A 24036-nucleotide genomic window follows, 5' to 3' on the forward strand; every position below is an offset into this window, starting at 1 on the left:
CGCCCTCCTTTGCTCTTGAAGCCTTGGGGGTGACAAGGAAGAGGAGTCATAAGATCACAAGTAGAGTCTACTGGATCGGGCCAATGACCCCTCCAGTCCATTCATTTGTCTAATCCTGCCCCCTACAGCAATAGAGAACAGGCCTCCTCCATCTTCTTCATGACAGCCTTTCTTATTTTTGAAGATCACTATCATGTCCCTCCCCCACTAAATTTATGTTCCCCAGGCTAAGCAGACCCAGTGCTTTCAACTGTTCCTGTTAGGACTTGCCCCAAGGTGGGCAAGGGGTGGCATGCCAAAGGCAGCCGTTAAAAGGTTCAAATGGACAGAGGCAGGTTGTGGAATCCAAGGCAGGCAACCAGGGGGGGTTGGGTTCAAAAGGGCAACACTAGAGGGAGAGGGGAATTGGCCAAGTGAGATTCTCTCCATTGAGACAAGTTGCCCAAACTGAGGAACAAGATTGGGGGACATAAATAGCACCTTGAAAAGAGGAATCAGGCCTCCGGAGCCAGGACTGATATTGCAGCCTAGGTGCTACCCCAGAAGTGCAGAGCTCAATCTGCCAGAATAGCTGTTGACTCACAGCACTGGCAGCGCAGAAGCAAAGATGCTGGATCCTTCCAGTTTGTAGCAGTAGTTTGATACACACACACACACAGCCTGCCTAGCTACAGAGCAAGAAAAACCCAAAGTTCAATCTCCTGGTCCAAGGCTAGACTACTTATCCACAGAAGACAACCCAATCCAGAATATATTCTGTGAGCATAGGGCATACTATTCCAATCAGAAGATGCCAAAAGAAAGCAAAACATCAAAGTCTCACACTACAAGGCTCTTGTTCAGAGGAGGATACCCATTAGGCAAGTCACTATGTATCCTTAGCAACCCATTAGGAGATGTGCTGCAGACCACAGACACTTAGCCACAATAAATCTCCTCCTCCTCCTCCTCCTCCTCCTCCTCCTCCTCCTCCTCCTCCTCCTCCTCCTCCTCCTCCTCCTCTTCTTCTTCTTCTTCTTTGTTCTACAAGACTCTTTGGGTGAGACCCAATGCTAGTCACAGAGTCAACCCACTGAAACCAATGGGCTTAACTTTTGTAGCAACACAGCTACCCCTCCGGAAGTCATTAGTGAAGAGGGTGAATGAGGTAAGTTACATTGCTTCCAGTCCATGTGTGGTTTTGACAATTGACATTCCTGCAGCACATGCTGAACATTTCCACCTGTCAACTTAGGCAAGCCGGCAAGCTTTGTTTTTCCTTGTTTTGATCTCCATTAATGTTTTTTAAATGACACACAGATACCAACAGGTGCGACCGTGGTAGGAACAAATCTGTAATAGGCAAGTTTTGATTTTCAAAGGAACAGGCTCCTGGCAGAGCAGGTGATACTCCTGGGGTAACAAAAGAAAGCTGACCATTTAACTCCACAGTGGCTTAGAAATGATCTCCACAAGAAAGCAGGCAAAACCAGCTTGGGGGTAGACTCAGCGCCACCCAAACATATATAGATGCAGAGAGGAATTGTGAAGAACTACTGTGCTAACTCTTTCAGCAAATGCAGTGGGTGAGCTCTGACATGGACTGATCCAGGGTTATGTGAAAAATGCCCGCCATATCCCACTGTTCGTTCTTCCTTCCTTCCTTCCTTCCTTCCTTCCTTCCTTCCTTCCTTCCTTCCTTCCTTCCTTCCTTCCTTTCTCTCTTTCTATGTGTGACTTAAAATCAGATACCATTGGTCCATTTTAACAAATTTCACAGGGTCAGGAAAATAATATCTCATATTAGAACCAACAAATGAGCTTTCAAAGAAGATACTGTGCATGTCATTAGAATCCAAGCTATGTCTTTCATAAATGAAATCTCAGAATGGATTTAGACATTATGGTTACAAATCTGGTTTCAGAAAGAATGAAGAGCTTACCAGCATGGTATCTAGGGAAAGAATGCCCTGGACACTGTATTTTTTTCCTAGGTCATTTCTGGATAGAATGGGAGCAGGCAGCGGTGGGGGTGGCGTTTTTAGTGACAACCGCTACCCCCTCGCCCTATGATGCACGCACAACACTCCAACAATGCTCCAGAACAGTCAAACGTCAAGAGTACTCTAGAAAAATAAAATGGGCACTGCCAGAAGCTCCTGCTAAAATCAGCTCTGCTGCTGCTTTCACAAGGAATAGCAGCAAAATAACAGATTTAAAAGGTAAGCACCAAAAAGTGTTGGACTGGAACAAATAAATAAGAAAGCTGATATATTTAATGATGAAATTAAATTAACAAAAGAAAAAAAAACACCATTTCACACACACCCCATTTAGACATGATAAAATTCTTAAGACTGCATCTGAGAAACAGCAACTCTGCACCCTCTTCCAGTCCACAAAACTGGCAACCATCAGTCAAAGGCGGAGCAACATGCAATATAACGATGTTATGGCATGTATCATAGCTGCACACAACAGGGAAGTGGAAGGGAACTCAACACAGGGCTCATAGAGGGAATTGTGAATAGCAATTGCTCCTTCTGCACCCAGGAGCTAATGATGGTACTTTGGTATGGTTGAAGATATACTATAGAGCAGTGTTTCCCAACCTTGTGCCTCCAGATGTTTTGAGACTACAATTCCCATCATCCCTAGCTAGCAAGACCAGTGGTCAGGAAAGATGGGAATTGTAGTCTGAAAACAGCTGGAGGCACAAGGTTGGGAAACACTGCTATAGAGCACACACACACACCCTTGGGGAACTCCCTTTCAGTTTTCACCTGGCTTGACTTCTCACCCCTTCTAGGCTTGTCATGGCCTCCTATGCTGAGAAAGCAGAACAAAATGGATCACCTTCCCACTGCTGAAATAAGAGGATCGGCTATGAGAGTGAGGCTAGTGGCATTGGTTGTGCCTTGTTAAGTCCCAGCTGGAAATTATCATTCCCTCAACACTCCCATGCAACTATCCAATGCTTCCCTTTGTATCTGCTCTACATGCAGTAGAACATTTCCAGCAAGAACTGGAGCTTATTCTAATCACCTAATCACAAAATTTGCTAAGACTCATGCCAAGATGACAATCATCCAACTTCGCTCGAGAAAAGTCTATGAAATCACTTTCCAGAACTCCGATAGCCACAGCAGTCTAGAATCTTTGTGGTGAAAATGTTGCTTCCAAATATTCAAGATAGCTCAAGTCAGTAGAGCAAGAGACTCTTAATCACATGGTCATGGGTTCAAGCCCCACGTTGGGTGAAAATTTCCTGCATTGCATGGGGTGGAATAGATGACTCTCATGGTCCCTTCCAAATCTGCATTTCTATGATTCTATGAATAAAATGCCCTCTTCAGGGATCCCTGGGAGCTCTGGGTTTGTTTGTTTTAGGAAGGGCCAGAGATCCCCAACAGAGAATTCTTCACACTCATACCTACGCTGCAATTCCCAGAATTCTTTGGAGAACGTTGTGACAGTTCAATTGATGTAAAGCCATGATGGTTCAACTAGTATCAAACTGATATGGGTAGAATGAAGATCAAGGGCAGCAACTGAGGCTGTTACTTCGATCAGCCTTAGCCAGCAAGGACAATCGCAAAGGGTGATGGGAGTTCTAGTCCACAACATCTGGAAAGCAATATGTTCACTACTCCTCAATAGACAATGTAATCAAACAACATCTGGAGAGCTACTCCCAGTGTGGAAGGAAGTCCTTAAAAACAATTCAACCACAACCGCTACAACACTGAACCACACTCATGTGTTCATTTATATCCATTTTCAGTAGGATTATTTGAATCAAGAGTAACTGTACAAAGCCACAAGCTTGCAGCTCTTAGCTCCTTTCACATGGCCTCAATAGATTAGATTCCAAACGTGCTTCATAGAAGCAAGAACCCCCTTCCTTCTGCATCACCAAAGTGAGCATCTGTTGCTATAGTGCCTCGGTGAAATTTCCTAGACGGCCACAGAGGTGCCAAGAGTGTCTTCTGCTGGCTGCCCACTCCAATTTTCAACAGACATTTGTAAAAAAAATAAAAGAAAAGGTGGGGTGCTACAGAAAGTAGCACCAGGGGAGAAGCAATAGTTTCAAGGTCTGGAATGGATAGGGCTGATGTGAAAAGTAACAGGAAGTTTCCCATCAGCTTCTGCAAGATTTAGACCAATATACCTCTTTGGAAAGGCTGAATGTTCTCTTTTTTTAAAAAAAAATATTTTTTATTAATTTTCCAATTAAAATCAATTATATCACATTCAATATTTCAAATTATACACATATATATATCAATCAAACCGAATGTTATGCCAAATCATCTAAAGAATTTTTTATTTGGGTTCCCATGCTTCAAGAAATTGGGAATTCCTCGCAACTGTCCACTGCCGTCTTTTTTCTAAAGTTCAAATCGTCCTCCAAGTTCATAATAATCCATATCTTCCCCTTACAGTCACATAGATGTTTTCCACTTTCATCCGATTGTTTCCCAGCCGCTGAGATAAATATCAAACAAAGTTTCACAGATGTTCTTTCTCCTGTGTGAGTTAATCAGTCCAGCCTCCCCATAAATCTTCTTAATGGAGCTCCTTGTTGCGTCGAAGCAGCCCGAAGCAGCGCCATCTCAAAAAGCTCAAATCACTTTCGCTTTCTCTCACAGCCATGAAGATTCACGATCATTATAGAATTTACAGCTTTTTCAGGCAGGAGACCCAAACATCAAACCATAAACTCTTGGTAAATTAATGGATCTCCTTGCCCTATAGCTGAACTTAGCTTCAGGTCGCTGCTCCAATTTAAAGTGCGTCACAACTCATAAATCCTCCGAGCGCGTCCAGAACTCCTTCCGCCCGACTAGGGGGAGGCTTTTCTCATCGGCAACTCCACATCTTTAAAAAAAATATGCTCAGTAACAACAGTTATAAAGTTCAACTCACACAGTCTTTTGCTTCTCTTTCACTCCAAACAAGCCAGGACATCGCGTCCGGGAAGGTACGAGGCAACAATATGAAGGAAAAAAATTAAAAACTCACTTCCCTTATCGCTCCGTCCCCATCAATCCTTCTTCCAGATGCAGTACAATCTTTGACTCCTCTCCTTTCAGCAGCATAAATTTCTCAGCAGTAAACAGCGCTTCTTCCCCTCCTTCTGAAGTATGTCCATAGATTTAAGCCTAATTATCTTCTTTAACCATGGAAATCCCAGCCATGCAGATTAGCGTCCGGGAGTCCTGGCCCTCGTAAGTGCTCAGCCCAAGCTCCCCCCACTCCAAAAACAGTCGGAGTGGGTCTGGGGGCATCGCGGGCCAGCGGCCCCTCTCCGTAACCCCCGGAGAGGGTAGGGGGTTGCCATTTACTCCCCTAGCAACCGCCAAATTCCTTACGAAGGTCAGAGAGATGGAAAACAGGTCCGCCATTCCTGCAGGCGGAAACCGGAACCCCTGGAAAGGCTGAATGTTCTCATCTCCTGCTGACTGAAGTGGGAGTCGAGAGCAGCACTCTCAGCTTTCAGGAGCAACAGCAGTAAATGATCAAACTGAAGAACTGTCATTACCATCGCTAAGCTGCTTGCATTCTTCAGATATGGTTCAGAAGCCGTGTTAATGAGTTTACAAATAAATAAAGGATGGCTCATAAGTTATTAGTAAACTTCACAGACAGAGTGAGTTGCTAGCAGGCTCTAATCCAGAGCCTTTTGCAGTCTGCTGTCCTCCAGATGTTTCGTAATACAACTCCTTCAGTCTCCAACCATTGGCCATAATGACTACGTCTGTTGGGAGTTGCAGTTCAAGTCATCTGGAGGGCACCAGGTTGGGAAAGGCTGCCTTAGTTCCTCAGTCAGCCTGGGCTCTGAGAGCTAAGCATGCCCCTAGGCTTCAGTACTGGTCCATCAGTTGATCCCAGTTGAGCTAACATGACAATGGAGGCCCACCAAGGCTTGTGAGACTTCCTTCTAAGCTAGCTCCTCAACAATTCATTGCACTGAGTAGCAACAAAAATTCGGGGACTTGCCTGCTAGATCTGGTATCTGACCTCGGTCCACCCATGGCCATGTCTCCTGACTCCAGCTCTTGATTCCTGTCTGCCTAGCCCAGTACAGTGGTACCTCTGGTTAAGAACTTAATTTGTTCCGGAGGTCCGTTCTTAACCTAAAACTATTCTTAACCTGAAGCACCACTTTAGCTAATGGGGCCTCCTGTTGCTGCCACGCCGCCGGAGCACGATTTCTGTTCTCATCCTGAAGCAAAGTTCTTAACCTGTGGTACTATTTCTGGGTTAGCGGAGTTTGTAACCTGAAGCGTTTGTAACCCAAGGTACCATTGTACATGAACTCCAGGCTAATCCTGAGCACATCTCTTGCCTCTACCATTTGGCCATCACCTGTTTGTATCAGACTAAGGATCTACTGCATCCTGCTACAGAGCCAAGTCCCAGGCCTGATATGGGTGCTATAAGTCAATATGGAACTTGACAGACAGAGAGCATGAGCATTTTAATTTTGATGCACTTCCAATGAAGTTTATATAAACACCTTTTAAAAATAATAATAACAGCAACAGCAATGGAATAACTAGAAGTAGCTCACAAGCCTGATGGAACTTACAAGTAATCATGGGATAATAATTTTCCCAATGCCAGCCCCAGCCCCCAAGAAGAAAGAAATCCTGGAACTCTCAATATCAATCTGGACAGTCAGTCAAGGCATTATAAGATCAGGGCTCGGGAGCTAAACTTTGGCAAGATCAGCTGAAGGATGGAAAAGAACCAAAAGCAAAAGTAAGAGAGGAAACACCAGGGAAAACAAGCAGAAGGTACCCTGGATAAAAGGATGCTAAGAGGGGCTTTTTTTTTTTTTTTTTACTCGGTGTTGCATCCTTGGCCCTCAGAGGTACGCTTCAGAATTTTTTAGCATAGACAGCCACTAATCCCCATATCATCCTAGCCAAGCTCACAAATATCTCTAAGGCAAGGGTAGCCAATATGATGCCCTTGAGATGTTGTTGTTGGGCTAACTACATTTCCCATGATCCCTGACTACTGACCATGCTAGTTAGGGTTGATGGAGTCCAACAACATCTGGAAAACACCATATTGGCTTATGCTACCCTAAGGGTCTAGGGCCCATTGCAACAGAGATGTGTGTTTGGGGACACTAGGCCATTGGAATTCTCACTTTCAACCGCTAGTAGCTGCAGTAACACATTGCCCAGGACTGCATCTTAATTGTTGACATATTTTGGTCCATCAAGCCTAACACACCTTAGCAGCCATGAATGGTGTCCCACCAAAGGTTTTAGAAACTTCTTGTTTCTTTTTCTGCCAGCATGACAAGCAGTTGCAACGCAGCACATGGCTGTGCTTGGTTTGGTGGATGACAAAGAGAATCTGAACACGACATACAATGATAAGTAGACCCACCGTGTCACCCGTTCCAGGTTTCTCCGTAATAACTGGTGGCAACAGCATATCTGTTGGAGTCGTTGGGTCTGCGCTTCCTCCTCCTCCTCCTCCAATCAGCGAAACCACACCATTGCAATCCACTGAGCTGTTCCTCTTGCCATTTTGCGTGTAGTTTGGAGAGCTGTGGCTGGTTTGGCTCTGCATGCTCAGCCGCCTTCCACTCCTGGGGACCAGCAGGGACCCACGCTGGCTCTCGCTCTCCCCGATGGTGCTGATATCATCATCGGCAAAGTCCGCCTCCGAGCCAAGGTCCCTGCTGCGCAACCGGAAGCTGAAGACACTCCCGTGGCTGGCCTTGCGCTTCACTGAGTTTTCCATGGATCCAGAAGTAAAACCCAGCACGGTCTTGAAGGAGCCAAAGAGGGAAAGAAATAAATACAAGGGGTGGAGTAGAAAGAAACAAATGTTACTATGCATTTACATAGAGTCAGAGAGGGTGTCTAATTCTACCGCTATAGTTTAGAACAAAAGAGTGGGCAATTGCCAGCCAGTAGGTCAGACGTGGAACATGGGAGGTCTTCCCTCATCTCCCCACCCTCTGCATGTAATCAGGTTTGAAAACAGTTTCCTGTTGGAGCCAAGACTAATTGACACAAGGGGACATTGGAGAATACCCAGGGTAGGGAAAGGGAAAAAATAAAATAAAAACCACAGACATTGTCTCCGAGAAACTTTGGCTCTTCTCTAACACAATAGGCACTGTTTTACTTCCACATTTGCAGGTACGCATGGAATATTTGGAGAAAATTTAGTGGCCAACACAACTGCGTGAACTGGTCCCATGATGCAATGAAGTAAGAGGGGGAAGGGAATGGAACAGAATGATGGCATAGAAGGAGAAGCGAATCTTTCTGCTTGTTCAGGGGCAAACAATCCGGTTCCCATGAAACAGCCACTCCTTTTGCCAGTACAATTGGGGGAACGGGGTTGGGTCAAAACTGATCTGCACTAAGACAACTTGTCCTCACCCCTTTCAAAAGGTGCTGAGCACCCATTCACAAAGGAAATGCCTGCTCCTTGCCCAGCCCTGCTCCTTGTCGCGTTCTTTGCTTAGATGACAAATTGCTGGATGCAGAATGAAAAAGACGACTCATCAGTTGGAGGAACATGCTGAGAAACGAGCTGCTTTGTTTCACATCCAGTCTGACTCTCCCCCCCCCTTTGCATTCAGTATGCCAAAAACCCATTCAGAGCAGAGCAGAGCAGCTCACACAGCCTGCTTTCACTTTAACAACCTTGTAATTAGCAAGGCAACCCACTCAATTAAGCAACAAGAATGAAGGCTCTCGAAAAATAAACACAGGGAAAAAAACCCCATTCATATATCACAGACAGAGCAGTAGTTCTGGGAGGATTTTCAAAGTCGTGTGCGTGTGATCCCTATTTATCAAATTTATGTCCAACATTCGCAGGGCTTTCAGCATGCCGATTGATTTTAGTGCTAACTCCACTCACAGCTAAGAATCTGGATATTTTACACAGACTGCCTCTGTTAATTTGTCCAGTTCAGAAAATTGGAACACCTGGGGAAAGAGATGGATGCACAGCAAAGGGAGTTTCTAAAGCTCGCTGGTACGGTGGTCTTTATGACATGTCAGAGCATGGCTATTTGTCTTCTTTGTTCTTCTTGTCTCACAGCGCTATCTATACTGCACAGGTCCAGCTTGTGGGATTGTGGATATGAACACAGGAACGTGGCCTTATCCTGAATCACACCACTGATCCATCTCACCTAGTACAGACTTCCCGTGACTGGAACTCCTTCTCCTGGAGGTCAAGGATTAAAGTGAGCGGATCCAAAGGAGGGGGAAGAGAAGTGACCAGAGAGGTGGGTGCACCCAGGGCACATCCTGAAAAATCCAAACATGCCCACAGGCCTAGGAAGGCTGGCAACCCTTGTACTGATCCAGCCTGGAGGGAAATCCTTTCCTATCTCCAGGATGAGTGGTTCTTTTTCGAGAGGAGTTTCCCCTTTATTGCCACTTTTGGGAAAGACTCAGAGCTGTAGCTACGGGGGAAGGGGGCTAGCCAGGATTTTTTGCCCCAGGTGAACTCTTCAGAGGGGCACCCCTCCCATCCTGTGGGGTGTGTGTGTGCCAAACTGGGTTTGAAATAAGGCCTAGTTTTACCCCTAGAAAGACTAACCGTCCTCTGCTGACCATCCTCCGATTCAGATTTTGGACCCTTCTGTTCTTCCCCATCCTCTTCTCCCGCTGAGGATTTCTTCTTCCTTCTTCGGCTTCTTCGTTCCTTGGAATTTTTCGATGCCAAAGGTGACATTTCAAATGAGCTAAGTGACATCGAATCAATTCCTCGGGCTAAAGCCTGGAAGGGGCAGAGGAATGAAACGGAAATATGCTACCTTTAAAACTATATTTATATAACACTTTATATATATATTTAGCAGAGAGAGAGAGAGAGATTTAACTTACAGAGTTAGCCTCGTTCAAACCAATTTCAGCATTCCTTGCCAAGCAAAACTTGAAGAAAACTAAACACGATTCAACATGCTAGTGATTTCCCCACACACAGTGGGTTTCACAGAATCCTTAAATCACAATAGTGCTTAGAAAATGTTTCCCTACCTATTAAAGAGGAAACTTAATTCAGTTTGACCTGAGTTTTCAATTTGAAATTCAATGAGAGTTGCAAAGTTCCCTGACTACACAACCGGCCCACACTGGCCCAATAATGGTCTGAACTGGGTGAAGTGGTACTATGACCAAGGGCACTCAGAAAACCTGTGTCTTGGCTGGAACTTGAATCCTGACTCCATCCCATCATCTACTGCGATGATTATCAAGTGTGAGGCAGGCAGACTGCCCCCCCCCCCAGAAAAAAACCATGTTGAAGAGTCATGAGTCAACATTGATAATGTTGAGGCATTTGAGCACAGGCAAAGCTCCCTACCACCCTACCATGAGGGCAATGGAGCTGGACTTTCTGTGAAATCTCTGCTTCTCCCAAGAAAGCAGAAGCAACAGCCCACATTATTTCTGCTGATACAGATTTTTCTTTTTCTTTTTTTTTTGCAAGCAAAATCTTATCCTGCAAAGTGACAGAACCTGCTGTGACCAGGGATCCAGAGCGATAAACACAAACCATGGGCTTAAAGCACACACACACACACACACACACACACACACACACACACACACACACACCAGCCCACACGTACATAATACACAGATAAGATAGACTTTTCTCCTCTGCATGCCTGGACAGCATGCCCTCTGCGCCAGCTATCTAGAGAAATCGCTGCAGGAAAAGTCTGATAACACCAAGAGGTGCTAGAAATGGAGCAGAAGCCAAATTAGGTGGGGGAGGGAGGGAGAGGGAGAGAAATAATAATAATGCTACAACACAGCCTGGAAACGAAACCAACTCCTCCACCCCGCGATAATCATGAAAAAGGAAGCCAATAACTAGGAAAAGGATAATAAAATGCACATTTGGGATAGAGGTCAGCATTGCATCCTTAACTGTGTCATAGCCCTCCCCTTGCCCCCCCCTCAGTCACACACCAATGTTCCCATTATGTAAAATGAGGTGGGAGACAGAGATTGCACCATTCTGGACTGTACCCACTTGTCTGCTGTTGGGGAGGACCTATTTTTATTTACCTATTACACCCTTCCTCCAAGGAGCTCAGCGTGATGAGCACCCCACCACCACTACCCTCAACATCCTGTTCACTGCAATTTCATCTTCACAACAATGCTGTGTGTTGAGGTCAGGCTGAGAGGTTGCCAAAGTTTGCCCATGAGCTTTACGGCTAAGTAGGGATTTGAACCCAGGTTTAATGCAGCTCTTTGGTTAATTAATTTGGTACTTAATTAGCCAGCCCAAACCATTACCTTGTCAAAAGAACCTGGTTCGGCAAGCTTGCTCTTATATATTCTACCCACTGATACAGGATCCTGAGAATTGGAAGGTTATCAGGGTTACATCTAGAATGACCCCCCACCCCAAAACTAATATCAAAATTAAGGTGGTGCGACATTCAAATCACTCATTTGAAGTATGAAGTGGTACAGTCTCAAAAGGGCTATACCTCATGATACCACAAACTGGGTCTTCAGGACAATTGCATCTTCAGAAAGATGATCTGATCCACTGAACATGTTCTCACCTCCAAGGTTTGAGGGATTCTGCCCCCCGCCCCCGAGAGAAATCAGATTTAATTAACAGCCACCCACAGCAGCCACAGGAACAAACGGCAAACCATCCCACAACACTTGACGCCAGCTTCATTCACGCTAATCAGACCCATTGTAGTATTATACTCAGCAGCAGTGCTCCTGGCCTACAGTTGGCGAGCTTCTTTATTTGCACAAGAAGGGCATTGGCAGTGTTTAAACAGCTGACCCCGTCTATTATTCCACTTGTTGAATAATGGGATACTAATGGCTGTTTGAAGTTGCAAGATCAATACAGCAAATCTGAAAAGAATGCTAATTAACTTGAACTAATGGCGAGGGCAGCAAATATTGAATGAAGAGCCATTAATTTCCTTCTATTGAGCATGGGAATATCTTTAAAGATGATGATAATAATAAACCAACTGGCTCTTTCCGATTGTGTTCCACACAAACACACTCACACACACTGCCAATTAACACATGGCATTGTAGCGGGATGCTGAGAGCTGCTTCCACCGGCAACGTATTTTGCACACAGATAGGAAAGAAAGAGCAGGGGCAATGCCCAGAGTGAGGGAGCCTGGGTTGTGAGGTTTGTGCATGTTATAAAGATGCTTGATACAACTCAGGGTGAGAGACTGAACAGTCAGAAAGAGAGAAAGGCTCTACCTGGGCGGGAGGCATGCTTTATGTTGCTGTGTGTACAGCATTGTATTGCTTTAGGTGGAGGTGGGTTAAGAGCTGTAAATTACATTTAATGCTGCTAGGGATTCTTTGAAGGTCAGACTTTGCTTTGTGGCAAGCGGTTGGCTGGGAATTAACTATGTTATTGTGGGTAAGGTAGGTGGGAATGGCTGAGAGCGAGGTTTGCATGTGGGAGAGTGCTGTCAGGGGCTGACTAGAGGACAAGGAGTGGTGGGAGGAGCCAGCCGGGGAACCCCAAAGGGAAACCCCAGAGGATGAAGGCTCAGAGCCTGGGCATTGGTGGTGGGAGAGGTCAGAGGAGAAGACTGGGAAGAGGGGCTGGATGAAGGGGCAGGGATTGGAGCTACGTGGTTTTGCCGATTACGTAACTCAGCTGTCAAAAGAAAGATTAAGGGAACACAACACCACATGGGTTCCTCCAAGACCACCCCCTGGAATGATTACAGACCTCCTGCTCTTTCTTGAGAGCCTCCATGGCTTCTTGAAACTTCCTCTCCTTCGCTTCCATTTCGGCAATGGTGGCCTGGTTCTGCTCTTCGTACGCCATGGCCACCACAGCCAAGATCAAGTTGATCAGGTAAAAGGAGCCCAGAAAGATGACCAGCATGAAAAACAGCATGTAGATCTTGCCAGCAGATCTAAGCGTCTGAATAAGACCAAGAGAGAGGGGGAGGGGGGAGTTCATTATTAAAATGAAATGCTAGTTTTAACCTTTTGTGTTTATCAAAAGCAACTCTTCCTGCATTCTCAGATAAGGCTGGTGGAATGAAGAAAGCTTGGTTGGTGGGAGCGACAAGCAGTTTTTTCATTTCTGTTCTTGCGATAGGTCAAGAGCCCATGCAGTGTATTGGTCCTCCTTGGCCTGGTTGGCTGAGGAAGTTCATTATATGGCAAGTCAGGAGGAGCAAAACGCTGCAGCTCAGTTCTGGTAGCGTCCTGAGCTGAAAGGCACTCCAATGTGTCCTCTTGCTGAATTCTATGCCTGCCTCTCTTTCTAAGCCATTATTTTGCACTTAGCTAGGATTGCTAAGTCAGTAGAGCATGAGCCTCTTAATCTCAGGGTTGTGGGTTTGAGCCCCACGTCAGGGGGTTGGCAAGTTGACTCTCATGATTCCTTCCAACTCTACAATCCTATGATTCTCTGGTGGGTCTAAGAAAATACAAAGTGGTCTAAGAAAATACAAAGTACCGTGTTTCCCACATTTTAAGACACCGTCTTATATTAATTTTACTCAAGAAAATAAGCCTATGGCTTATTTTCAGGGGGTGTCTTTTTAAAAAAATATTATTACTGTAAGTACCCCTCCTTACCGCGGCCAGCACTGCTGCTGTTGGGTCCCGCTGGCTCAGGGTGCACAGCAAGGAGGACGCCTCTGGCCAAAGGTTTAAGGGTGTGTGTGTGTCGGGAAGTTTCATTTGGCGGGGGGGGGGAGGAGTTGGAGGCACAATTTTCCTCCATTGCAGGGCCTTCGTGGTCCCTTCCAATTCCACAATTCTGTGAAACCGGAGGACATCATCGTCAATGTTGGCATATGACAAAGGTGACCCTAAGCAAACCAAGCCGAGAACGGATGGCACAGGCAGAAAAGTCCCTCCTCCCCTGACGCTGTGGTAGACCTGCTGGCGGTGCTGAGCGGGGGCCCGAGGCCGTAGAGCATGGCTCGCACAGGTGGCTGTAGCGGGAGCGCAGGGGCTGCCGTGGGGCTGAGCTGCAGCATGTGGGCGTCGCTGCTGTTGTTGCTGCTGCTACTGCTGAGGCTGGCGCCGGCAGGGGACATGCCCCCGTGCCTGTGCCCGTGGCGAGGGCGCTGGCCGGCTCGGCGCGCTGCGCTCGGCTGCTGCGCCGCACAGAGCACCGGATCAAGGAGCCGGTCCGCAGAGTTAGCGTCCAGTAGCGCCGCACGGAGCATCGCCTCCTCAATCCGGCATGGCGCTGCTGGGCGCTGACTCTGCAGACCGGCTCCTCGATCTGGTCCTCCGCGCAGCGCCGATCAGCGCCGACCCGACAGGCCGCCAGATCAAGGAAGCAGCCTGCTGGGTCGGTGCCCAGCACCAGATCGAGGAAGCTTCCCAGGGTTGGGGGGGGGAAGAAAGAGGGGAAAGGTGTCGGCGGGGAGAGAAAATGTGCGAGTCCTCTCCCCTTTCTTTCCTGCTTAGCCGGCTTGCAGGCAAGCTGAAGCAATCGAGCCGACGTCTCTAATGACAGAACAGCCGTTTTCTCTCCCTGCCGACACCTTTTCCCTCTTTCTTTTCCCCCTCCCACCACCCTGGAAAGCGACGGAGGCGAGGATCAATTGCTTTGGCCCGTGGGTTGCCATTTTACAGGAACAAACGTGAAAAGAAAAAAGAGGCAACAAGCCCGGTCAGCGGCGTCTCCCTCCCTCACCCAAATGGAACTTCCCGACACCCCCCCTTAAACTTTGGCCAGAGGCGTCCTCGGGCCCCGTTAACACCTTCACTGCTGGGCACCGACCCTGCAGGTAGACCTATGTCTTATTTTCGGGGTATGTCTTATATTTTAAAAATCTTAAAAATCCTGCCATGGCTTACTTTATGACTACGGCTTAAAAAGGGGGAAACACGGTAGTTCCCGCAAGCTTGGAGTTACATCACCCCTGCCTTAGGGATCGGTTCCTGGTTATAGAATCACATGTCACGACTAACACCCCAGCCACTTAGCTTGTTTAAAGCTTTCTGAAATGAATGTTAGCTGCACAGGCAGTATTGCATTTATTTTTACAGGTCTGTATATTTTATTGTTTTAATGCTTCTAGCAAGCCAACCAGAAATTTTTTTTTTCAACCTGGCAACCTAAAAATATTTTATTGAAACAAAAGAACGGATAAAATTAAGGAAGTGAAATTATTATTTCCACAGGAACACTAACGTTTATTTACAAGCAAATCCACTTAGCCTCCGCTTACAAAGCATCAATCACTGGCAGATACCGGTGAAGGCAGCATAGTCTGAAAGTTGGTCACTAATTCACTTGCACCGAGTTAGGCCATCAGTCCTTATAGGCCAATATTGCCTACAATGGCTAGCAGAAGCTAGCCAGGATTTCAGCCATGGGTCTTTCCCAGCCATACCTAGAGATGCTGGGGATTGAACCTGGGACGTCCTGTGTGCAAAGCAGATTCTCTCACAGAGGTGGGGCCTCTCACTGAAGCATGGCAATGCTCACAAGGGAATTTAACACTGATGTGCCCAACACTTGCCAGTGGTGTGGACTAAACTGCTCTCACGAATCAATGCATCTATCGTTGCCACAACTTTACATTTTGCTGAGCTCTGGTACGTACAGTACATGGAATTCCATGGGTGCGAAAGAAGGCCTGTTGTTTCTGCTCTCGCAGCTGGCCCATTTGTCACGTATGCTTGAGGCCTCACTTTTGTGTGTGCAAAATACTCCCCAGTGCATAAAATGGGGAAATAGCTGCCTGCATGGAGGTCCTTGGGGTCAGTGAAGCCTGGCATATGGGCTGCTTCCTGTGTTATTGCATGACCTGAGGCTACCTTCAAAAAGAGCCATTTCCCCACGAACAATGCTGCTATATGGGTGAGGCTGATTAATGGGTTTTCCTCACCCAACTGGCACCCTTAATCCTGGGTGGGTGCCGATTAGAAAAGTCCGTGTGACTGTCTCCACTTATGTGGTTGTGACAATCACATAGAGCCACGCAGGATTACACCGCAGGAAACCAGCAGCCCCTGCAACCCTGTAATGGAGCCAATTCATGATTTGATAAATACCCAAAGCTGGCTGATTTCACCACTGTGCCTTTTCCTTCTCAATTTATAAAGTGGACTATAAAAAGATGATATGTCACATGTCAACAAACGATTCTTCAGATATTCAAGGGTTTACATTGCAGCTAACAATTCAGATTTAATTTACAGGCTGGTTAATAAGATAGGTTTAAACGCACCTGATCTTCCAGTCTTATTATGAAGCGACACAATATGGTTTCATGTTTGTTATGACTGAGTCAACAAGTCAAAATAAATGGCTGGAAAGAACATATACTGTGGGATTTATCTTGTGGGAAATGATACTGAAGGAACAACAAATGTAGTCCACAAACTACGTTGGGAAATTCATATTTGAGTTTGACATTGTTCGTATGGTGGAAATGGAAAAAAAATTGCTGTTCCAGGTATTTCCCCCGTCTCAACTTTCCTAGGACATGATATAAGTGACTTAGCTCCCAAATACCAGAACAACCGTCTCCTTCCTTACAGACTGTAGGGTGCCAAGTTCAGTGGAGGGGGCTCTCTTGGTTGGTCTACCACCCTCATAAGCTTGAAGGGGAGATTGCAACCCAGGAGAGGGCCTTTTCTGTGTTGGCCCCTAAACTGTGAAAGGTTAATCTGGCACCTTCATTATACAGCTTCTGGCAAAGGCTAAAGGCTCACCGCTTTAACCTGTCCTTTGACACCTGGAATGTATATTTTTAGGACCCACCTTATTTTTGTGATTGTAAGCTGTTTAAAACTGTTTTTTTATATTGGGTGTTAATTGTTTTAACCCACCTTAGTATGAAGGGTGGGTGATAAATAGCATAATAATAATTTGTACCTGGGAGACAAGTTTCCTCCTTTCCTAAATGGAAAGCCCATAGAGTCTGTGATGTGTTAAAGGAGAAGGTTATCCAGAAACAAAAGCAACCAGACAAATCAGTCTTCTACCTGTTGATAGAGGCGTTCCCAGCAATCCTGCGTCATGAGGCGGAACAAGGAGAGGAAGGCCCAGCCAAAGGTATCAAAGCTTGTGTACCCAAAGTCAGGATTATCACCAGCCTTTAGACAGATGTAATCGTCCGGACATGAACTGCAGGGAGAGAAGCAATAAGCAATAAAGGCTACTGGTGGGGAAAATTCTCAGTTTGGAGGTTTGGTTTGATGTGCAACGGAGTCATTGAATAATATTTTTTTAAAAAATAAAAATTTAAAAAACCCGACAGCACTAGCACACAAAACTTTGCCGCAAATGGTACTCACCCTCCCATGCTAGAGCCAATACCTGTCTGTCTCGCTGCAGCAACCACAATTCCTGACGTCCCTTGTCCCCTAAATGCTGCCACCTGAACCAACCTGCCACCTGCTGGCTACATGGTCTGGACAGTCCCAGAAAAGATATCACTCCTCCCTCCCCTGCTAGAGTTCTGAATTGACCCGTATGTAACAATGGCTTCATCTTATCATGCTACCGCATCATTTTCTACTGCCTCTCAACTAGTGATCTGTTTTCTATCCAAGGGCCCTAGAACAGGGGTCCCCAGACTTACCCGCCTTTTGGGCCGGTGGCCGCCCAAACAGGGGTCCCCAGACTTACCCACCTTTGGGCCGGTGACCGCTTTTGGGCCGGTGGCCGGAGGGCGGGGGAGTGCGTGCCAGTGCGCATGCGCAAACCCATTTACTGGCGCGGTGGCGCGCTTCCAGGCCGGAAAAATCGCTGAAAATTGTTTCTGCGCATGCGTATGGGCCTCCCCCGACCCAGAAGTGCACCTCCCACGACCCGGAAGTGCACCAGAAATGACCTCTTCTGGGTCGGGAGAGGCTCATACGCATGCGCAGAAACAATTTTCAGTGATTTTTTTCAGATCTGGAATCGCGCCGCCTCGCAGCGCGCCGCAAGAGCGGGCGGTGGCAGCGGGCGGCGGGGGTCGTCGCAGGTCGGATTGGGAGGCCAATTGGGCCGCATCTGGCCCGCGGACCATAGTCTGGGGACCCCTGCCCTAGAACATTAAATATCACTCAGGTCACATATCGGGATGGACGAATCTGCCAATTTTGATTTCTTTCATTTTCCCAATACTAGTTCTCCACATTTCTGTAGCAATTTGTGACTACTTCTTTTATCATGAAAATTGATCAGCATTTTAGTGAGAATTTATCCCAACACCCAACTTTTTTTTTTGCAAGCCATATCCCCTAATATAATGGATCTTGTATGTTGTTTTCTCAAATGCATGTATTTTTATACACATTTTGCCCTAATAGATACATGTTTGTACACAATATTTGACTGGAGAACTGCACTGCAAAATCTGGAGTATGCGAATCTCAAAGGATAATTTTTTCTGCTTATCCTGCTGCTTCGAAAACTGTGAATGAGGTAGTTCCTCATTAAAGTGCAAAGAAAATCAAATTTCCTCCCCTTCTCTAATTCATGTAGGGCTGTATCAAAACTCCAGTTCGCAGACAGCAATTTGGGGCAGACACTTCATTTTTGTTTCAAGTGGATGGATGGGATGCTGTGGACATAGTTTTCTGTCCCTTCTCCCCATTCATTTAGCAGTTCAGAATACTTCTGTTCTGTAGGCTGGAGTTATGTAGGCTCAAGGTCCAAAAATGACAGAGACTGATGAGCCAGAATAACCCAACACTGGTAGAGACTGGGCAATCTGTCTTTCAGGAATCATGTTTCCACTGAGGAACCCTCAAAAGGCTTCTGCAAAAGCCCTAGGTTCCCTGGAATGCAGCTGGAAAACTGTTGCTCTTTTTTACAGAATCCAAAAGGGTTTAGCCAAGTCTCTGCTTTTGGATTTTCTAGCAAATATACTCTGGACAACTTATACGCCGGGGGGGGGGGGGGGGGAGGGACGAGCCTGTCACGTTATCAAAATCTTCTGATTTACAAGGAGTGGCAATGCGAACGTTTTCCTTTTACATCTTTCCAGAAGAACATCCACAGGACACCATACAATTAATCACAATAAAAAAAGTACAGTGCTATTGATTAAGGACAGTTAACAGCATCAGCCTGCCCACCCATCCATCAGGCTGTACTCAACAATGTGGGCTGGACACTTTTTTCAAAAAAGGCTTTTTTAGTCAAATCAGCAACAGAGATTGTATATCCCTGATATCAACCTCTACTGTATGAGGCAAACATAATTAGCACAGATGGCTTTTTAAAAGGATTAGACAAGTTCATGGACAAATTCAATAGCCATTAACCATAATAGCGAAGTGGAACTTCCATGTTGAGACGCACTGTATCCCCGAGTACTACGAGGGACAAACAGGAGGGGACAGCTGTTTCCCTGTTTGTGAGCTCCTTGGTGGCAACTGGCTGATCACAAACAGCAACAGAATGTGATGAACCCAGCAGGATGCTGGAATTTGCAAAGAACGAATTCTCAAGCATCCCTACTCACATGACCTGCCTGAATCCGCCCAGCTCCACCCGCCAAGTCACCCTTCAACCTGCCTCCAGGCACCAGAATCTGATGAATCAATGGCTAGCTACTCTTAACAAATAAGTTCTCTCTTTTGAGTTACACACCAAATTCCAAGAGGGCTTTTAGTGCAAACTGCAAAAAGCAATTCTTTAATTCTACCTCTGCAGAGTGTCTAACAGGTGCCTGATTTTTTTTTTTTAATGTGCTTATAGGGATTTTCTAATGAAACGCTGCAGCAGCAGCAACAACAACAACAGAAATAGTTCCCTAAAGAGGTTTTAAAAATAACGTTGAGGTTCACTGGAGAATTTTCTAAGGCCTCATTCTCCTCCTAAATTACTCGTATTTATAAACTTGAGGTGAAACAATACATCTGAAACCGAGGAAGAAAGATGTTCCATCCTATAGAACATAAAATTCACTTTGGTCTCAATCTATAAATGAAAATGAGGGTCCAAGAGAGGATAATGGCAATTAAGGTTTCTATAGCAACCATAGCTAGGATGCCGTTGCCAAAGGTGCTCTCTTGTTACATCTTCAAGTTGCCCCAGTGGCTTCATTCCTTTCCTTGGGGTTTGCCAACCGAGCTTTCTTGACAATTTCAGAAGGGGCAGAAGGCAAATGCCTCTCTAGTGCCCATAGAAACAGGTTTCCAGGTTGCAATTCCCCTCCTGTAAAGAGTACGGCTCCTGCACTTTTAACTGTGGCAAAATGCCAAAAAACTAGACTCGTAGAACTGTAGAGTCATGTAGTCTGCAATGCATGAATTCATGCATGGGAACAGAACCTGCAACCTTGGCATTATCAGCACAACACTCTAACCAACTGAGGTACGCAGGCCTGCCAGTGGGAATTTCACCTGTTGAATTTTTGCGTGCCCTGCAGCTGTGAAAGGCCCAGGAGCCTTGCCACAGAAAAGGTGGCAACCCTGAGAGGCCAGACCAGGCATGAATGAAATCCACATATTGTTTACATTTTTAAACATGCTCTTTCATGGGTGTAGGTACCACCTTTCATTTCAATGAATATCTGTGCAGGGTAGTCCCTGACTGTAGGGAGGGAGGTGCCAAGCATATAATGCTAGTTATTTGTGATTACAGTGCATACCCATCAACTCCCGGATTGAAAAATCCGGGATCAGCAGCAGCGCTGCACTGGAAGTCGCTTCTATGCATGTCCAGACTATACCTGCCAAGTTCCTGCCAGAAAAATAAGGGACCGGACCGGAAGTAGCAGATAGCAGACCGGAAGTAGCGCTGCCGCCATTTTGGAACTGGGCAGAGCAGCATCAAAAGTCGCTTCTGAGCATGCTCCGCCCAGTTCCAAAATGGCCACCGCACCAGAAAACGTTTCTGCGCATGTCCAGAGACTCCAGACATGCGCAGAAGGAGCCTCCCCTGGCCGGTAAGTAAACCGGGGAAAAACAAAAAAAATCCGTTTTTTTCAGCTGGGAACAGCTGGAAAAACAGGGGTTTCCCGGGGAATACGGGAGACTTGGCAGCTATGGTCCAGATATGCGTAGAAGCGACTTCCGGTGCTGGCACTGCCCAATTTCCGGTGCCCAGACATGGGCAGAGCGGCACCGGAAGTCGCTTCTACACATGTCTGGACATATCTAGAAGTGACTTCCAGTGCTGCTCTGCCCAATTTTTGAAAATCCGGGGGAATTATGGGATATTTCACCATTCGGGACAACAGCGGGAAACGGCTTTAAAAACGGGGGTTTCCCCATGAAAAACGGGAGACTTGGCAGGCATGTTACAGTGGTAGCTCAGTTCTCAAACACCTTGGTACTCAAACAACTTGGAACCCAAACACTGCAAACCCGGAAGTAAGTGTTCTGTTTTGCAAACCTTTTTCAGAAGCCAAACGTGCTCCATTTTGAGTGTTAAGCTTCCGATTTGAGTGCTGCACTTCCCTTTTGAGCGTTACGCTGAGGTCTGCCTGTTTTTTCTATTTACAGTGGTAACTCTACTTACAAATAACTCTACTTAGGAATGTTTCTACTTACGAATGGAGCTCTGTCTGCCATCTTGGATGCAGTTTAGATAGGGCTGCTTCTACTTACGAATTTTTTCTCCCAATGCATTCCTATGGGATTCGACTTACAATTTTTTTCGACTTACGAATGTGCGTTCAGAACGCATTAAATTCGTAAGTAGAGGTACCACTGTATTTTACGTTTTTGTGGCTCTTTTTTGTTTTATTTTTGTGACTGTGTGGAACCCAGTTCAGCTACTGTTTGATTGACTGCGTGACTGCAGTACATTGCTTATTGCTTTCATTTTATGGATCAATGGTCTCGTTAGATAGCAAAATTCATGTTGCTGTTTTAGGGGTTGTTTTTAAAAGTCTGGAACGGATTAATCCATTTTGCATTACTTTCTATGGGAAAGCGCTCCTTGGTTTTGGAACGCTTTGGTTTTGGAATGGAATTCTGGAACGGATTAAGTTTGAGAACCAAGGTACCACTGTAAATATATACAGTGCTACCTTGGTTTTTGAACGTAATCAGTTCTGCAAGACCGTTCGAGTTCCCAAACATTCAAAAACCAAAAACTCAGTACGGAAGCCTCAAAACGGAAAACTCAATATGGAAGCCCCGTGGCATGTTCGACTTCCGAGGCATGTTCAAAAACCAAAGCATTTACTTCTGGGTTTATGGCGTTTGAAAGCCAAAACATTTGTCGACTGAGATGTTCAAGAACCGAGGTACCACTGTATATGCCTTACACAAATGGTTGAAAATAAATCTTTACTTCTCAGGCTGCCAACCCTTGAACAACAAGTATTATTTACAAACTGCTCTCATCTTCACAGTCAGGATAGAGCTAATAGGAAAAATTCCCAACTGCCAATTTCCAACTGCCACCTCCTTTCTCCAGTACCATCCATTCTTTGTGAATGAAATTGCATTACACATACTAAGACATATTAAAGATGTTTGAGGAACATGCGTAGTGTGAGGACAGAGTCTGCTCCTGCAATGCTTCCTTGCACAAAGTTCCTTCACTGAACATGCAGAGGAGCCTTCAAGTGCCTGTAGCTCAGGGGCAGAGCATCTGCTTTGCATGTAGAAGGTCTGCGGTTCAATCCCCAGCATCTCCAGGACAGGCTGGGAAAAACCTGCTGCCTGAAACCTCTGCGAGCCACTGCCAGTCCGTGTAGGGAACACAGGGCTAGTCCCAGCAGTCTGGCTCAGCACATGGCAGCTCCCTATGTTTCTAAGAGGGCACCTGCCGGTCTCCGAAGCAGCCACAATTTTTAGACCTCCAGAATCAGCTGCCATTTCAGTGATTTCCAAAGGACATTAAAGAACACAAGCCTGTTCCCTCGTCTCCCGAGGGAGAACACTAGAATTAATCATCAATCAGTCTCTCCCTTGTATTTCTGATGTCTCACTCCCACATTTCACTTTTATCCCCCCCCACCCCTTTTTCTTTCATATTTTTTCATTATTATTTTTTTTTTAAAAAAAGGCACTAATCCACAACATCAAACACATTATCAAGTTTCCAGAAGGAAAAAAAAAGAAATGAATGGCTATAGAAAGAACTGGTAATAAGACTCCGAAAGAATGCGGCTTTGAACTGGCAAGACACATCACTCTTCCTCCCCCACTGTTTGGAAAATTGCATTATCATGCCTGAAAGATTCACCACCACCGCCATGTCTATTATTGCTGACCCTTAGAAGAGGAAATCTCCATTCTCCTGTAAGTAGGACAGAGCTGAACTAATAACTATATTTGAGGGGGGAGGGGCTATATATATTATATGTATATATATATATATATATATATAATAAGCCCTAACATGGATGTTTCAGTTGCTCCGTTTTTAACAACATTCCTATAGAGGCTGTATTTTACTGTTTTAAAGACATAATTTAGACAGAAGGAATGCCCGTGCCAACATAGAAACTATGAAGTGCTACCTCTTTAAAAAGGTGTAATAATACTAAGTTTTGCTTAACTATCATCAAATATAGTTTCTTTTACTTTTTATTGTATATTGGTGTTTTGTTTTGGTTTCAGTTTTTGTTTTGTTTTTTGTGGTATTTTTTCTTTTTTCTCCCCCCCCCTCTATTTTCTCCTTTTTCTTCTTTCCTTCCCCTGTTTTATTATAAGTTGGTTCTTTTGTATAATTTTGTATAATTTTGACCTGTATTTTACTTATGTTGATTTCTATTGATTTATGTTGAGTTATGTTGATTTTGGGACCCAGGTGGCGCTGTGGTTAAACCACTGAGCCTAGGGCTTGCTGATCAGAAGGTTGGCGGTTCGAATCCCTGCGACGGGGTGAGCTCCCGTTGCTCGGTCCCAGATCCTGCCAACCTAGCAGTTCGAAAGCACGTCAAAATGCAAGTAGATAAATAGGTAAACGGCGTTTCCATGTGCTGCTCTGGTTTCGCCAGAAGCGGCTTTGTCATGCTGGCCACATGACCTGGAAGCTATACGCCGGCTCCCTCGGCCAATAATGCGAGATGAGCGCGCAACCCCAGAGTCGGTCACGACTGGACCTAATGGTCAGGGGTCCCTTTACCTTTATGTTGATTTTATGGATAATATG

At 45.7% G+C, this 24036-nt stretch overlaps 1 protein-coding gene across 2 annotated transcripts in view; it reads right to left on the minus strand.

The window, feature by feature from the left end:
* Positions 1 to 24036, minus strand: part of LOC118091630 (sodium channel protein type 5 subunit alpha-like) — a 295442-nt gene that overhangs the window by 125655 nt on the left and 145751 nt on the right. For both annotated transcript variants that reach the window (XM_088653462.1, XM_088653463.1), the window contains 4 exons: positions 16968 to 17109; positions 12727 to 12924; positions 9577 to 9756; positions 7390 to 7776 (listed from right to left, as the gene is read on the minus strand). In XM_088653462.1, the coding sequence (XP_088509588.1) occupies positions 7390 to 7776; positions 9577 to 9756; positions 12727 to 12924; positions 16968 to 17109 (907 nt within the window). The remainder of the gene's footprint in view (positions 1 to 7389; positions 7777 to 9576; positions 9757 to 12726; positions 12925 to 16967; positions 17110 to 24036) is intronic.

The sequence above is a fragment of the Zootoca vivipara genome, chromosome 11, assembly GCF_965207765.1.
Source record: "Zootoca vivipara chromosome 11, rZooViv2.hap1.1, whole genome shotgun sequence".
In the NCBI taxonomy this organism is placed as follows: domain Eukaryota; kingdom Metazoa; phylum Chordata; class Lepidosauria; order Squamata; family Lacertidae; genus Zootoca; species Zootoca vivipara.